Genomic DNA, 17,121 nt, shown 5'->3' with positions numbered 1-17,121 from the left:
CCATTTTGATTTTTAATAATAATTTTATAAAATTTTGAATATCTTGGAATATTGTTTATGGATTTTTATGAAATTTACACATTTTTCAGGTAAAAGTATGTACTTTGAAATGCAAATAAAGTTATTAAAAAAAATTAATTTAAAAAAGAAAAAAATTTTTTGTTTATTTTACTTCTCTCTGAGAAAAATGTTATTAACATATTTGGATTCCTTATGAATTCATTTTTAATTTCATAAAAAAAATTGATGGAGACTCAACTGGGTCCGAAGATATTTAAGTTTTTGTAAAAAAAGTGTCGCCGCGCAATAGCACCATACTGCACAAGTCGCGTAGTACGTTACCGTAGTCGTGCATTGCTGCTGCAACAAGGCCTATTTTTTACAAAAACTTCTATATCTCCGGACCCAGTTGAGTTTCCATCAATTTTTTTTATGAAATTAAAGGTGAATTCAAAAGGAATCCAAATATGTTAATAACATTTTTCTCAGAGAGAAGTAAATAAACAAAAAATTGTTTAAAAATTTTTTTTTAAATTTTTTTATTTAAAAATTAATTTTTTTTAATAACTTTATTTGCATTTCAAAGTACATACTTTTACGTGAAAAATGTGTAAATTTCATAAAAAACTATAAACAATATTCCGAGATATTCAAAATTTTATAAAATTAATATTAAATTATTTATATATTTTTATCAAATTACATATATATACAAATAAAATAACAATAATTTATATTAAAAAATATTGTCAGTTAAAATAAAATGTTTAAAACTAGGCAGTAGTTCAATGAGAAATTAACAGAAATAAATTTGGTTGGTTACAAAACTTTATAAAATGATTGAAATAGTTACATAATTAGTTTTTAATATTTAAGCTTAAATTACTTGTCATTCATATATGCCTGAACATTTTTAACTGAGGTTCTTGTTCAGGAAAAGAAAAAGTTAGAATAATCAACGTTACTGCTTATATAACTGATCCTAGAAGGACAATAATAAATATATTTTAAGGACTTGGAATTAAAATTTAAGGGTAATTTTTTATTATCAAACACTAGATTAATTTTGAATAAAACTTCATTACCATTTATGTGTAGAAAACATTAGTTGAACATTTTAATTGCTTTTTATTTAACCAAAATATGCAGTTGGTATAAAATTTTTTAGAACAAATAGATTTTTATAAATAATAATTTTTTAAGCATAATTGACCTGATAAATGAAAATACTTTACAGTGACTCACTATTTTTAATGGCTAGCATTTTTTCAACCCTAGATTTTTCAAATCTTACAATAAATACATATTACTTAATTAATATTAGTTGCAAGCAAAGTTTCTAAACATAGGTTTCAAATTCGCCATCTAAATGATTTCGCAAACATTTCTTTAAATGTAAAATTTTAAAAACTTCTTAAAAAAATATTTTCAAACTTTTCTTTAAGTTGAAATGTATTTCTCAAATGTGATTAATGTTATTTTTTTAAACATGACAGAATTATTTGATTTTTAAAAATTAATGGATTTCAAAACAGTGACTTTCTTACATAATTTATCACTTATTGTCAATTGATGCGGTATCGTAGTCAGTGATGGATATCAAGTAAATAATTTTTCTATTTTTATAATAAAAAAACTAAAAAATTCAATTAAATGATTAAAATGGAATAAATGTATTTAAAATTTTTTGAGAATATAAAATATTTGTAATTATTTTCATTCATTCCTTCCTTGACATGAAAGAAATTACCGTAATAGTTGCATTGGTTATTTTTAAAATTATTTATAATAGTCATTTATATCAACTCTGCTTGCAAATAAAGGGCAAAAATGTTGAAACCTTTTAAGTATAATCATTCAATCATAAATTTTTCTAATTCGACAAAAAATTGAATAAACACCACTCAGACTTAACCTATATTACAATTTGCGTTTTCTAAATCGAGTTTTTGTAAAATCTAAAAAATTTCGCCTCTTCACTATGAAAAATCGGAGTAACGAAATAACAATTATTTCTTTTGATTCTCAACATAACAGTATTGATTGCTTAACAACAAAAGCAAAGGTAAAAATTAATTTTTCACATTAAATTAATATTTCTCCTATTCAGTTTGACTAAATTTGAGAAAATCTGGAGAAAACTATAGAATAAAATCTATGAATTTGTACAACTGTACACGTTTGACCTATCACACACATGCTTCATCCACGCAAGAACAGGGTACAACACTGTTAGAAGTTCTGTTGACGTTTACGTTTAGTATCCATGGCATCGAGGATTGGCTGTCTCTTGGTTTGATACCTTCTTCTAAGCTCGTCTATTTCTCTTTCCATTTCGGCATCTAAACTCGCCATTCGTTGCTGCAGTTCCTCATACGAGAGAAACTTCAGCTGCAGGATATGGTTGTTTATCTATATTAAAGTGTTTGCATGATGCCTGTTATGGCGGTAGAAAGCTTTCGCTTCGTTTAAACATTTTTCATTAATAAAAATCTGAATAGTCAATTCTTTATCGTTTAATTCTTTTAATATAAGGATGATTCTTCACTCAGTGGTCAATTTTGCTTCCCCACTGTTCCCTATTTAATAACTTTAAAAATTATTTTCAAATCTACTTCAAATTTTCGCACAATTAATCTTCAATATGTTTTTTAAAAATATCATAATCGAAAAGAAAATTTTTTAAAGCAAAGGTTATGATTTAATTGGAAATGTTCCAAAAATTTAAACTCCGATTCCATGAAAATTACTGAATTTTAATGAGAAAAAGTGAAAATAATATTGATTCAGAGTAAACAAATATCTTTAATATTCTGTAAAGATTATTTCATATTATTAATTCTGATGGCCAATATTACAGGAAAAATATACATAGGGGAGAGTGGGCTACATTGAACCAGCGTCAACAGTGAACCACTTCAATTTTCTGAGAAATGACTGAGTGAAAATTTTTCTTATTCAATATATAAGCTAGTTTTACTGAAACAGACTATGTCCAAAAATTTCCGGCACGCAGGTTTATTATTTACAAAGAAAATCTTAAAAAAAACTGTTTTTCACGTACAAAACAAAAAATTTTGTGAAAATATAATGAAGTTTTTTTATTGAAATAGGAAGTTTTAAAAATTAGTAAACTTTTGATTTATTTCGCTTAGGGTGTCAACTTCAATATCCCCATGTGATAAAGAACTTTAAATCTTACATAAATTTATTATAAACAATTTTTATTGTGAATGTCATGTGAATACAGAGAGTGTGGCATCATTGAACCACCCGAAAAAGCATAGAATTTTCAATTTTAAGAGTTGTAAAGTTGTCTGCTCTACTAATTAGTAAGAAAAATACTGGAAGACATGCTTTCATCACAATTGCCAACAAGATAAACTTAAACTGCACTATATTAACAAATAATAACTATTTAACAACATTTTTCTATTTTTTTGAGTGGAAAATAAGATTTTTTACAATGTGTAAGTGGAAATATTATTTTCGAAGTAAGTTGTAGTGTTTTATTAGAGGTGGTTCAATGTAGACACAGATCCTTCAAAATAAGAAAAGTGTAACTGGTTAGAAAAAAATTAAATTTCTTTATTTAATCATAATAATTTGTGTTTGTAACGTGTGTATTAACTAAAGGAGTACTTCAGTTTTATTTTCATACAAAAACCTGATCAAAATTTGTAAAATTTAATTAGTTCTTGGACTTTAGAAAAAACTCGGTTCAATGTAGCCTACTCTCCCCTAACTTGCTATGTTATTATGCAATAGCCAAAGCGTTGTCAAGGAAAAACTAAAAAATTTTTGAAAAAACGTTTCTTTCCCTACACACTGTGCCTGAACCAAAAAAAAGTTTGACAAAAATGGATCTAAAATCTGATTGTTGGGAATGCTTCTGCATCATATCATAAGTAAAAATCCGTTGAGATCAAAATCCTAGCTGATCCTTTTCTCGAGATATCAATATATTTACATGCAAATTTTTACAAAACATTCAAATTAAAACTTTGTAACTACCCAGTAAAAAGTAAGGAATTAATACACGGAGAGAAAAATCAAGCGTTTGTAGTAAGACATGGTCTATACTTAAAAAGCACGGCGCTGTTTATACTCGATTTGTAGAAATCTATGCTAAAAGAGTATAGGTCTCTACTAAAAGAGTATAGGTCCCTACTCTTTTAGCATAGATTTCTACAAATCGAGTATAAACAGCGCCGTGCTTTTTAAGTATAGACCATGTCTTACTACAAACGCTTGATTTTTCTCTCCGTGTAAGAATTCAAAATTTTGAATTCTTTTGAATTCCGTCTCTGACCAATTCTTTTTATTTTCATTTGGAGAAGCCGAAAAAAGCTAAGTTTATTCTTTTGAATACCGTTTTAATATTTTAATCAGAAAAAAATTTGTCCATCCGAAGATTTGAACCCTCAAGTTTCATTGTCAGAGACAAACAGCTTGTCCGCTCAGCTGTTTAAACTGTACTATGACTACCGAATTTTAAAAGTACTTATCTCAAAGTGTTGCAAACTTCGAAGGAATTAAAAAATTACAAAATATTAAAACATTTTCTGTAAATAGTTGAAAATGTTCAATTCTTCTCAATTCCTTACTTCGTACTGGGCATGTAGGCAAACTAATCACGCAAAAAGTATCTTAAATATTTTTGTATGTAAATATATGTAATTACATTTAAAATAAGACTTCAATGAAACAAATTGATTAATATTTGTTAAAGATATTTCATATTATTTAAACTTGATTTGATGTATAAAAAGTGTGTTGATGTTTTATTATTTGCAGGATCTTACATAAGAATTACTATTGATTTTTAGAATATACTGGACGAATGTGTGAAGTTTATATTTTATGAAAATATGTAGTGTTATTGTACATTATATTTAAACAAAAAAAATTTTATCTTTTATTTTAAAAATCATATTGTCCGACTATAGATACAACCATTAACGAGTAGCGCAATCAGTAGCACAAAGTTTTGTTGATAATTAATCATAAATATTAAAACTTATAGGATTTAAGTATTATATTATTAACTTCTAATAAGATTTATTTCAATTTTCCAGCAGGAAGCAATTAAAAAAGTATTTTTTTACTCTACAAATCCAAAATGTCTGACTGTTGTCCAACTATTGAAAAAAGTGTCTGACTACTTAAAGCTTTCGTGATTTTTCATTAAAATGCTTACCTATATTTTATTAAATACTTAAGTATTTGTAACAAATTTATATGATTTTTAATCCTGAAAAACTTCTTTAATTACACAGTGCAACAGAATTTCACTTTTTTATTATTTCTGGGATCGCATAGGGTGATTTTAATAGGTTTTTTGATGCTGAATGCGAATCCGTAATCAGAATTATTCCATCACCCTAGGTTTTCGAGAAATTTGACCTTGAAAATTGAAAAAAAGACGTTTTTGGGATACTTTTTGGTTTTTTATCAGGGTACAAAAATTTTTTCAAGGGTTTTCATGATATGCCTACGAAAGCTCACATCCTCCTCAACAATCTCCAATTTGAACATTTTAAAAATATTTATTTTTCGATGAGTTATCTTTGTTTTTGTTAAATTATTGTTAAACAATTTGAAATGATAAACAAAAAAACAATGGTCAATTTATTTTTGATTTTCCTAAGAATGTAATAGTTTCTTAAAGAATCTTTGGTTTCTGCTTGAGATTTAATGGGTTAATATTAATAATATTAATATTATGTTAATATTTTTCTTACTGTTATCCCATTTGACGTTAAGATGCGAACTTCAAACAAGGATAACTCATCGAAAAATAGATATTTTTAAAAGGTCCAAATTGGAAATTGTTAAGGAGGATATGAGCTTTCGTACGCATATCATGAAAACCCTTGAAAAAATTTTTGTACCCTGATAAAAAACCAAAAAGTACCCCAAAAACGGCCTTTTTCAATTTTCAAGGTCAAATTTCTCAAAAATCTTGGGTGATGGAACAATTCTAATTACGGATTCGCGTTCGGCATCAAAAAACCTATAAAAATCACCCTATGCGATCCCAGAAATAAAAATGCTGTTGCACTGTGTTATTATTGATAATATGCTTAAACAAGCAGTATCTATTTGTTATTTCAAGAAAAAATGCATAATATAAGAACGTATCCTTAAGTGTCCAACTACGGGAACGTGGAGCAAAGTGGGGACCTAACGTAATAAAATTTTTTTTGTATACGTCTACATAATATGTCTTATTGTTTGTATTTTTTTAAATCAAATAAATAAAATTTTGTGCAAATATTATTAAAATATAATTAATACACTTAAAAGAAATATAAAGGTTTTGGAAATATTACCTAAAATATCAAAAAAGTTCAAAACCAACTTTTAACTAAACTTTATATTGAAAAACCCCGAAATTTTGATAAATATTAATCAATTTTCTTTATTTCTGTCTTATTTTAAATGTAATTCCATATATTTACATGTAAAAAATATTTAAGATACCTTTTGCGTGATTGGATTGCCTACATGTAGTTACAAAGTTTTAATTTGATTATTTTGTAAAAATTTGCATGTAAATATGTTGATATCTCAAAAAAAGGATCAGCTAGGATTTTGGTCTCAACGGATTTTTACTTATGATATGATGCAGAAGCATTCCCAACAACCAGATTGTGGATCCATTTTTGTCAAACTTTTTTTTGGTTCAGGCACAGTGTGCCTAACTTTTACATTATTTGTTATAATTAACTAAAATTGGTATACTAGTGTATTTTTACAGGCTGGTCACAAAAAATGTATTTAAAAAATTTTTTTTTAGACTGAAACAAATTTTCAAATTTGGGCAGTTCCATAGGAAAAGCAAATGGTGGATCACCGATTTTTCTTAATCTATGTAATTTTGTAGTACTTGGGGTACTAAATAACTGTGCCAAACAGTTTTGCAAAAAAAAATTTTTTTGCAAAATTTACAAATTTGGAATTTGAAAAAATGACTTTTTTCGAGAAAATGTCAATTTTTTATAATATTAAAAAAAAGATAAGAAATAGTTTAAGTTTAAGTTTAAATAGTTTAAGAAAAAGTTTAAGTTGACACATATTTATATAATTTTAATTTAGGCGTGAGCTTTGAAAAATTTTTTTACCATATATCGTTAAAAATTGATTTGTGCTTCAATGCTTTGTAATATTTCTTAATTGTTATTTAATAATCTTACTCAGAATACATATTATTTGTTTTTACACTATTTATATTATTAATTGAAACTTGACTTTACCGTAGTCAATAGTTACCACTTCGTGGAGAATCATCCATAAAAGTCACATAAAAATATAATAATGCTGAAAGATTTTGAAAATTATTGTTAAAGAATGAGTTTCAGACTCTTATTATTTCGTAATGTAAAAATTCAAATGTCTAAACTAACTTTCAAAATAGTTATGTTACTATATTATATGAAAAGAATATAAAATTTTACAATTGAGACTCCCACCTTAGCAAAGCTATCATTTTAAAGAAAACTTTTGATAATCTTCTTGAAGTATTTAGAAAGACAAAAATTAGACAAAATTTAGAAATTAAATTTTCATTTAATGCAAGCGATTCACTCTAAATTCATAACAAATTTTAGAAAATATTTATGCGTCTTAATAATATTTATTCTATTTCTTTAAAGAAAGAAGAAAAAATACTTACAAAATCGAAATCCCTTTCTGTGAAAGGATTTTGAAACTTAGATATGTTATTATGGGGTTGCTCTGGCATTGGATGCGAAATTTGATTCAGTTGTAACTGTAAATTGTTTTGAAACCTTTGAGATTCTACTGGATTCTGTAAATCTATTTTATTCTCTATTTCAGGATTTTGTACTCCTAATATCTGACCGTTTCCCTGAAAAGAATTCCACTATTAAATTCCTTGAAATAAATAATTTAATTATTATTTACATATTCTTTTTACAAAATTTACCTTTCCTATTTCTGGTGTTTCCTTTGTATCGAAGTGATCTAGAAATAGTGGTCTATATTTCTTTCCCGATTCAACTGAACCAGTATTATGCCCTGAAGAAAAAAATTAAAATTTTTAAATGTTTATATAATATATTATATCCATATATATGTAAGTGTGGACGTCAGCATAAAAAATGTCATTTTGGCACTATTGGAGCTATTTCGATGGGCGAATTCTTTGAATAGTTAGAAAATTTCAAAAGGTTTAACGTCACTTTAAGTGTAAAAATCGCTGATTGTGAATTACAGAATTCGAAAAGCCAAAAACCTCATTTCGTTTTCGAGGGAATCGAAATCAAAAATTGAAATACGAATATCTCTGGTTCTTCTGAATTCGTTTACGAAGTTTCGGTTGGTTGTTAATTTATTAAGTTATTCGAAGAAATATAGTAAGTATACAAGATTTATTACAAATTTTTAACAGTTAACTGACAAAACGAAAACAAAGTTTCAAGTGGTCATGTTTTAATTCTGCCGTAAAGTTAAACAAATGGTAATTTTTTTAAGTCAAAAACACATTTTGGATGACAAATCAATAAGTTTTATATTTTTTATCTCCCATTCCAAAAACCACTTTCTTAAAAATTTAAAAAAATTTTTTTTTTTAATTAGACACTTAAATTAACAATAAATTAATGAGAACTACATAATTCTGCGTGTAAAACCGTGTTCATTAATACAAAGAATTTTCACGAAAATTACTAAAATTAGATTGTCTTGAAAACTAGATGCGACAAAATGGGATCTATCAATGTGGATGTCCGCATATATAAAGATATATAAATTACATTTTAATTAATCAGAATTGAAACTTTTACGTACTAGGTACTGCTGAACGCGCACTGTCCAAAGCATACCAATCTTTAAATTACGTTCTTTTTAGTAAAAACAAATTCAGAAAATTACAAAATAGAATAAGAAATGTCCAATACAAATATTTTACAGAATTTTTAAAAAAATCTTTTTTACTATGGGTAACTTTTCAACCTTTTGGGACTAAAAATAAATGTAAACAATAAATTGTTGGATTCAGTGCAGTATTTGACATTCTTGGCTACATAAAAACTGCTCTGAATTCCATGATAGATGTTCAAAATGTATTGTAAATTTTTATTGAATTTAAAAAAAATTTAATCCAGTCTTTAAATATATAATTAAAATATAATTGTTAAATATTTATCTAATTAGCATGTGCAGCAACAGCCTACAGTTTTGCCGCATCTTCATGATGGTTTTGTTACAAATAGTTAAAAAAATTTATGAAACTACGACTTAAACACTTTGTTACAAAGAAAACGGAACAGGCAAATCATAGTTTTCTTAAAAATTATTATTAACTTCTATTAAACTAAAGAAAATACTCTATTAAGTCTTTCTCACAATCCGTACCTTTGATGTAGTCCAATAGTTAAATTTGTATGATTCGCGAAAATTAATATTTTAAAGTTCACTTTCATTTACAGGGTTGCCTCGCTTTTGTTCTTTTTAAATTCCCTGACTTTTCCAGGTTTTCCAGGTTACAAAAACGGAATTTTTCCAGATTTTTAAAACGAAAATTATTCAAAAACATCAATAACTTCATTTTTAAATAAATATTTAATCATTTTTTTTATAGAAATTAAAATATTCAAAAATTTGAAATTCAATAATAATTCAATTGATGAAGATATGAAGAAGATGAAGATATGAAGATATGAAGATATCGATATCGATATCTCATGAAGATATCGATCACTCCGAGACTTCGACTCGGAGTGATCGTTTTCTTCATGTATTATAATAATTAAAACTTGCTACTTTGTTACTATAACTTCTTCAAAAATTATTTTCATCATTACGATTATTCATTTCTAGACTAGCCCTAGCCCTAGTCATTTAACTTTTCCACCCAGCATGGGGCGAAAAGTTAAAAAAAACAAAATTTTCAAAAAAAGACAAAACATGTATTTTATGCGAAAATATCAGAAACTTTTTTATTGAAAGTTGTAGGGGACAAGTTGCCCTACAATATTGATATATAAATATGTGCATCTAAGCGGATTATATTGTCTGAAAAAAATCATTTATGGAAAATTCAACTTTTCGCCCCAGTCTCCCCTACAATTTAATTTTACGAAATTTTAATTATTCTGACATTCTTCAATAAAATATATTAGAAAATAAAAACTTCAAATAATTTTTAAAAATTCCATTAAACTTAATGAGAAAAATTAATTCTATTTTGGGGTCAAAATAAAAAAATCGACAATATGTGCCTAACTTTTTAAAAGAAAATAAAATCTTTGAAATGTTGAAAAAATTGTCTGTTTTGTTAGTTATGTTCTAAAATATGTCAAAAATCATAAAATGCAAGATCAAGGAATACTTATTAGCTTAATAATATTTTTTTTAGTAATCACATATTTAACCTAGTTCAATATGATGAAATTACAAAAAAAAGCTTATAGTAATAATTAATTTTTTATTTTTAGTTAGTTTAATTATTTAATTACTGAATTTACCTGTTAAATACACTACCGTCCACGAGTATCAGGACGATTACAAGCGACTCTGTGAAAAAACATGCCTTCACTTTTCAATCATATCTCGGAAATAAAAGGAGGTACAAAAAAACTTAAATACGGTTAGAAAGCTGATTAAATTTTGCGTAAAATAAGCTGTCGTTGAAGTCAATTCATGAACTATTTTTTGAGTTGTAGAGTGAGAAAGAAATAAAAAAAATTATCAAATTTTCTCATTTTTGTTTCTTGACTTCAACTGTTCCAAAAATCTAGAAAAATTTAGATAAAATTTTTCTAAAAACACAGAAATCTTTGTTAGAATTTAAGCTTTAAAATAAGCCTTCGAAATTTAAAAAAGGTTAATTCGCCTTCGATATATCATTAAAAATGTGAAGCCAAGTTTCGACGATTGGTGCATTGGAATTTAACTGTGACGACTGGATTCTAGCTTCGCGTGGCTGCGAATGGAAGAGAAAACAGGGACGGATTTATGCTGGGGAATAATAAATAATGATGTTTCACGAGTAATATAAAGAAACTCGAAAGTTCATCGTTCCCCTGCATGAATTTGTCCCTGCTTTCTCTCTCATTCGCTGCCGCGCGAAGCCAGAGTCGATTCGTCACAGTTGAATTTCAATACACCAATCGGTCGTAACACAGCTTCACATTTTTAATGATATATCGAAGACGGATTAATCCTTTTTAATTTTCGAAGGCTTATTTTAAAGCTGAAATTTTAACGAAGATTTCTGTGTTTCTAAAAAACTTTTATCTACATTTTTCTAGATTTTTGAAAAAGTTGAAGTCAAGAGACAAAAATGAGAAAATTTGATAATTTTTTTATTTCTTTCTCACTCTACAACTCAAAAAATAGTTAACGAAATCACTTCAATGACGGTTTATTTTACGCAAAATTTAATCAGCTTTCAAACCGTATTTAAGATTTTTTTGTATCCTTTTATTTACGAGATATGATTGAAAAAGTTATGGCATGTTTTTTTATAGAGTCGCGTGTAATCGTCCTGATACTCGTGGAGGGTAGTGTAATAATAACATATTTTTTAGCGTGTTAATCGTTTTAATATGAATTTCTGAAAATATTTTTTGATAACTAACCAAATAGATTTAAGAAAATTTCTTTCTGTCTATGTAACGTCTAACTTCACTCTTAAAAAAAGATATGTCGGACGGGACACGATGACAAAAAATAATAAACATGAATTTTTATTTTTGTTATTATTCGAAAACTTAAATTTAGTTTCAATTGTACATTTACACAAATAATATACATATACTAGAAATTTTTTTTATATATTAATTACCATTTAAAAATGTTCGCCTTTAAAAAAATACTTGTGGACCCGATGACAAAAAAAGATGTACTCTTTTCCTAATATTATCAAAATATCATTTTACTGATTTTTAAATTGATTTTGACATTTCTCTATGCTCACGTATTATCAAATTTATATCATACTTGATTTGTTTCATAGTTTTTCAACTTTTAATTGCGATACCAATTTGAAAACCGGTAAATATGTGTGTGAGGACACGATGACATTAAAAAATTTCAAATCTGGGGACACGCTAAAAATTCTTTAAATTTTGCATTTAGTGTTATAAAAATTCTCACCACTTTCCTATATTACACTTCATACATTGGAGAACACGTATACGAAGAGAAATTTTATTTTATATAATAAAAAATTGAATTAAAAATTCTTTTATATCGTAAAATGTATATAGGGACACGGGACACGATGACATTTTGGACATATTTTTACTATTTTGTACCTGTTGTATCAATAAAAAATTAAATTAAATAACCAGGTATTGTAGATAAAATTATACTCTGCAAGATGTTTGTATTTTAAATCATGAATTTTTAACAAACAAATTATTATTTATCCAGGACAAGTTTTCAACGATTTTTTGATTTTAACCCATAGCATTCTTAATTAAAAGTATAAAAAGTTCAAATCTACAAAGATTTTAATTTGAAATTCATTTTTAAATCAATATTTATTAGAAAATTCTACAAGAATTCAATTATTTAACTATAAAAATAAATATTTTATTAAACAATTGAATGTTTCTTAAAATTGAATTTTCATAAAGAATTTTATCAACAAATTTTTAAACAATTTAATTCTCTTGACAAATTTTAATAAAATTTTTAAGAATAATTGCATTTTTCGAGAAATTTGATGAATATTTTATTAAAAATAATTGAAATTCTGACAAGAATTTGATTAAAAGTTTTGAAAATAACTGAATTAATTTTTGAAATATTTAAGTGAAATTAGATTTCAAGAATAAACACAATAACTTTAGAAAACAACAATTTTCCAGGGTTTCGATAAAAATTCTCTGACTTTTCAAGGTTTTTCCAGGTTTATAAAATTCCCTGACATTTTCAGGTTTTCCAGATTGCGTAGCAACCCTGATTTATAATGTAATAATTTTTTTTGCTTAGTTCTCGTAAAATAAGGTATAGTTACCTGTTTTAATACTTTAATTGACCATTTTTCACAAAGAAAATTTCAAAAGATTATTTTTTTTTTAAAAAGAGGCATGCCAAAAAGCAATTTTTCTGTACGATTTATTTACATTTTCATTACTTATATTTCACAAATAGGACATTGTTTTTAAATAGATTAAAACTTCTTTGTAGCTATAACAAAAATAATCATGTCACCCGAGCAGCATATAAAAGTTTTGTAATCGTTAGGCTATGACTGACATGAAACTTCTCTTACTTGCATATATGGATTCTTAAGAAAAATTTAATTTTTTTACTTGAAAAAGTTTATGCTTTCCTCCGACTTTAAAATTGTTAAGAAAAATATTAAAAGTATAATTTAATTGAAAACTAACTTTTCATCGTTGCTTCCGTATCTGTATCACTGTTAATAACCATGGTCCCCAGATCTAAAATACCGGAAACCAGAGTTCCTGTATCCGGAAGATCGTGAGAAGGTACTAAAGTTCCTGAATCTTCAGGAAGAGGTCTCATTGTTCCTGTACAATCATCGTCGTCCTATATAAAAATTTTGCAAAAAGTTAGAACTTAATATCCATTTTCTTGTTTTGTAAAAATGATCGTAAGTTAATGATAATCTTCATGGCAAAAATAGATTAAAAATGAACACTTACCGAGTCTTCTGTGTTTTGCTGACTCTTTATTGCTACATTATTAATCATATGTGCTCTATGTGCACTTTGCTTCTCTCTCATCTCGTGTGCATCTGCGATCATTTGACTGAGAATACTTGGCTGTTTGGCATTACCTTTTAAAAATTCAAGAAGTAATAATCAATGAGTTCACAAAAAAAGCTTACAGGCTTTTAAATTTTATTTTTACCTATAAATTCATGGTGTAATAACTCAGTGGCAGTAGCTCTTTCTTCTGGATTTTTGACAAGGCAACCACTTACAAAATCTATGAATTCTGGACTCCACTGATCAGGCTCTCTGAAACTGGGTGGTGGCTTCGTAGGGATCATAAAAATTGCTCTCATCGGATGGATATCCCCGTAGGGTGGTTTACCCTCTGCCATCTCAAGTGCTGTTATCCCAAGAGACCAAATATCCGCTACGCAATCATAACCTATTTCTTGAATGACTTCAGGTGCCATCCAAAAGGGAGTACCGATAACAGTGTTCCGTTTGGCCATTGTATCCTACGTAACATGATTATTTATTCATTTTTAAAAAGTCTTGCTTGTGTAGAAGCTGTTCCAAGAATCTATAGTATGTTTAAGGAAATTCCACGAAGTAGGTTAAAGAAATTAAACGACCATGTAAAGTTAAAGAAAACTATGCCACAGAATTAGGTTAAAGAAAAGTTACTCTTTTCCAGCAGGTGTTACACAAAAGGTTTATCACATTATCAGTCTTAAATTGTGTGATACTTTTATTTTGTCCTCTATATTTAAAAAATTGTAATTGTACGGGAATCCTCAAAATATGTGGATTGGCTTTAAAAGTAATTAAAAAAAAATGTTTAAAGAAAATCCAAGGCTGTGGAGTCAGTTATAGAATCGAAGAAACTGAAAAATAAATAAAAAGTTTCTTTTGTTTTTTTATTCTATTTGAACGTTTTTTTTAAAATCGAATTCTTGTTAATGAAATTTTTTTTTCATTTCAATAAATTCACTCATTTTTATTTCACAAAATTCAAATAAACTGCCAATTTCACTATCAAAAGCCATCTTATAGAATAATAGGTAACTGATGAGATTGCCAATATAACATTCTACTTTTACAAATCTGTTCTCTTTGTATTTCGATTTGTATCTAATTGAAATGTTTGCAAAATAAAATATCAACATTTACTAATCAACGCTGGTCAATGTACACATTTACCGATTCACTTGGTAAATGTACATAATTTTTTCCCTAATTTAAAAATTTCTGACATTCACCGGTCTTCGTACATTTACCGTAACATGTATAAATAATAATAATTTACCGTTAATTGACCAGCTACACCAAAGTCGGCTAATTTAGCATGTCCTTCGTTATTGAGCAAAATGTTTCCAGCCTTAATGTCCCTATGAATTTTTCGTCTAAGATGAAGGTATTCCAAACCCTTGAGTGTATCACATAGAATTGTGGCAATTTCATCCTCTTGAAGAGTTTTCTTTCTTAATCTCATAATATCACTTACGGATCCTGCTCCGCAATACTCCATGACAATCTAAGAGGCAACAATATAAAAACAAACATTAAAATGCTTTTTAAATTGAGGGTTCACGTGCAATAAGGGGACGCGCAGGCTATTCGTTGTCCTCTCGCGCAGCCGCAGAATCGCTATACGCGGGGACTTTCACTTCCATGCGTATCCCCTTATTGCACGTGAACCCTCAATTATACAAGAGTTTTTTGTCAAACTTTTTTGTGTTAAGGAGTAAGGCCACTGTAGAATTTTCAAAACATAAATTTTTTTTATTAGCTCAAAAAAGATTCTTTGAACTTTGTAGAATATAGAGCAAAAGGTTTTATACGTGTCTGAAGTCGATTTAATTGAAATTTCGAGCTCTTTTACCGAGCGCACAGGGCCGTTCCGCAACGACTACCTTCGTCTGATGGCTATACCTGTTGGGCAGAAACTGCTCAGATGATGATGATACAAATACAGAAGGATGTCTATATGATGCTTTAATTACAGATTAATGGTAAAAAATTTTTAAAAGAATAATTTTTCATTTCTTTATAGGTATGTTGTATACACTGAAAAAAAAAGTATTGAACCAAGAAAAATTTTCTTGGTTGAAGCAAATCGTGGGATTGAATACGGCCAAGACTATTAAAGTATTGATTCAAGAAAACGATTTTCTTGACATAGGATATTTGGGAGAAGAACATATATTCTTGATCCAAGAAAATATGGAATTCGACCAAGAAGTTAGTCTTCTTATACGAAGTATGAAATGTATTAAATGAATAAAATATTTTCTTGTTCTAAGAATATATATAGTTAATTGAATTATTTTATTTGATTCATTCAATTTTTTGTAACGTTCGTTCAAGTAATTCAAGATTTAAATGAAGAAAACATTTATTTTGTGAGAAGAACAGATATTCTTGATCCAAGAAAATAAGTAATTCGACCAAGAAATTAAGTAGCATGTAAGAAATGCAGAATATATTAATTCAAAATCATTTATGCATCAAATCAAGAAAGTATGTTCTCTGTCCAAGAAAATATTTTCTTGATTTGAGAAAATTTATAGATTTCAATCAAAAAAATACTTTCTCAATACAAGTAAATTATTTACTTAAATTACCCCCCCCCTTACCCCCATCCCATCTTTTCTAATACTTAGGTCAAACATTTTTATTATTTAATTAATTAACATTTATATTTTTTATTTAAATAATTGTTATTTTACATATATATTTACATTTAATTAATACTTATCACAAATACAACAAATATACCTTGAAAGAAAATTTTCCACGGTCGGAGGAATTGAACTCGGTTTGCACGCACCAGAAGCCGTCACGCTACCACTATGCCATCCTAGCCTCAATGGACAGTTTTCAAAAACTGATATTTAAGTTGCATATACATTTGAAGAAAAATATTTTCTTGGATCAAGAACACCGGCATTGTGTTAAGTAAAAAAAAGTTTCAAAGCAAATAAATAAAATGATTCGATTCAAGAAACATGAATTCTCCACACAATACTTTATTATTTTGCTTAAGAACATGATATTCTAGATTCAATACTTTTTGGTACTTCGGAAAAGTAAAATATTTGGTTGAAATAATTACATATTGAGTTCTGCCAAATACTAAATTGTTAATTCAAGAATTCTGTTCAATGCTAATATTTACTTGACACAAGAAAATGAATTTCTTTCTTCAAATAAATATGGGATTAATTAAATGTAATTTTTAATCAACTTGAAACAAATATTTACTTATATTAACCTTCGTATTTTCTTGAATCAGGATTATATGAGCGTTGAATTAAGTAAAAACTTTTTTAAAGGAAACAAAAGAATGATTTAATTCAAGATCTTACACTTAATTGAATTGAATAAATAAAATATTTCATTCCAGAAAATATAATATTCTCGCAAGAAATTAATGATTTTGAAACATGAGAATATAGAA

General features: G+C 27.1%; 1 protein-coding gene across 2 annotated transcripts in view; it reads right to left on the bottom strand.

Moving 5' to 3' along the window:
- Nucleotides 1-1,060: 1,060 nt before the first annotated feature.
- The window catches only part of LOC122502230 (serine/threonine-protein kinase 3), a 28,279-nt gene continuing 12,218 nt past the window's right edge, over nt 1,061-17,121 (bottom strand). Inside the window, exons 4-10 of one of the 2 annotated variants that reach the window (XM_043612177.1) lie at nt 14,968-15,195; nt 13,858-14,176; nt 13,650-13,783; nt 13,371-13,533; nt 7,952-8,043; nt 7,679-7,873; nt 1,061-2,412 (exon numbers count right to left, since the gene is read on the bottom strand). In XM_043612177.1, the coding sequence (XP_043468112.1) occupies nt 2,233-2,412; nt 7,679-7,873; nt 7,952-8,043; nt 13,371-13,533; nt 13,650-13,783; nt 13,858-14,176; nt 14,968-15,195 (1,311 nt within the window). In that variant the 3' untranslated portion in view covers nt 1,061-2,232. The remainder of the gene's footprint in view (nt 2,413-7,678; nt 7,874-7,951; nt 8,044-13,370; nt 13,534-13,649; nt 13,784-13,857; nt 14,177-14,967; nt 15,196-17,121) is intronic. The other variant, XM_043612184.1, reaches the window with a different exon arrangement.

This window comes from Leptopilina heterotoma, unplaced genomic scaffold (genome assembly GCF_015476425.1).
Source record: "Leptopilina heterotoma isolate Lh14 unplaced genomic scaffold, ASM1547642v1 Lhet_106, whole genome shotgun sequence".
NCBI classification, from domain to species: domain Eukaryota; kingdom Metazoa; phylum Arthropoda; class Insecta; order Hymenoptera; family Figitidae; genus Leptopilina; species Leptopilina heterotoma.
This window is presented reverse-complemented; position numbering and strand designations above follow the sequence as displayed.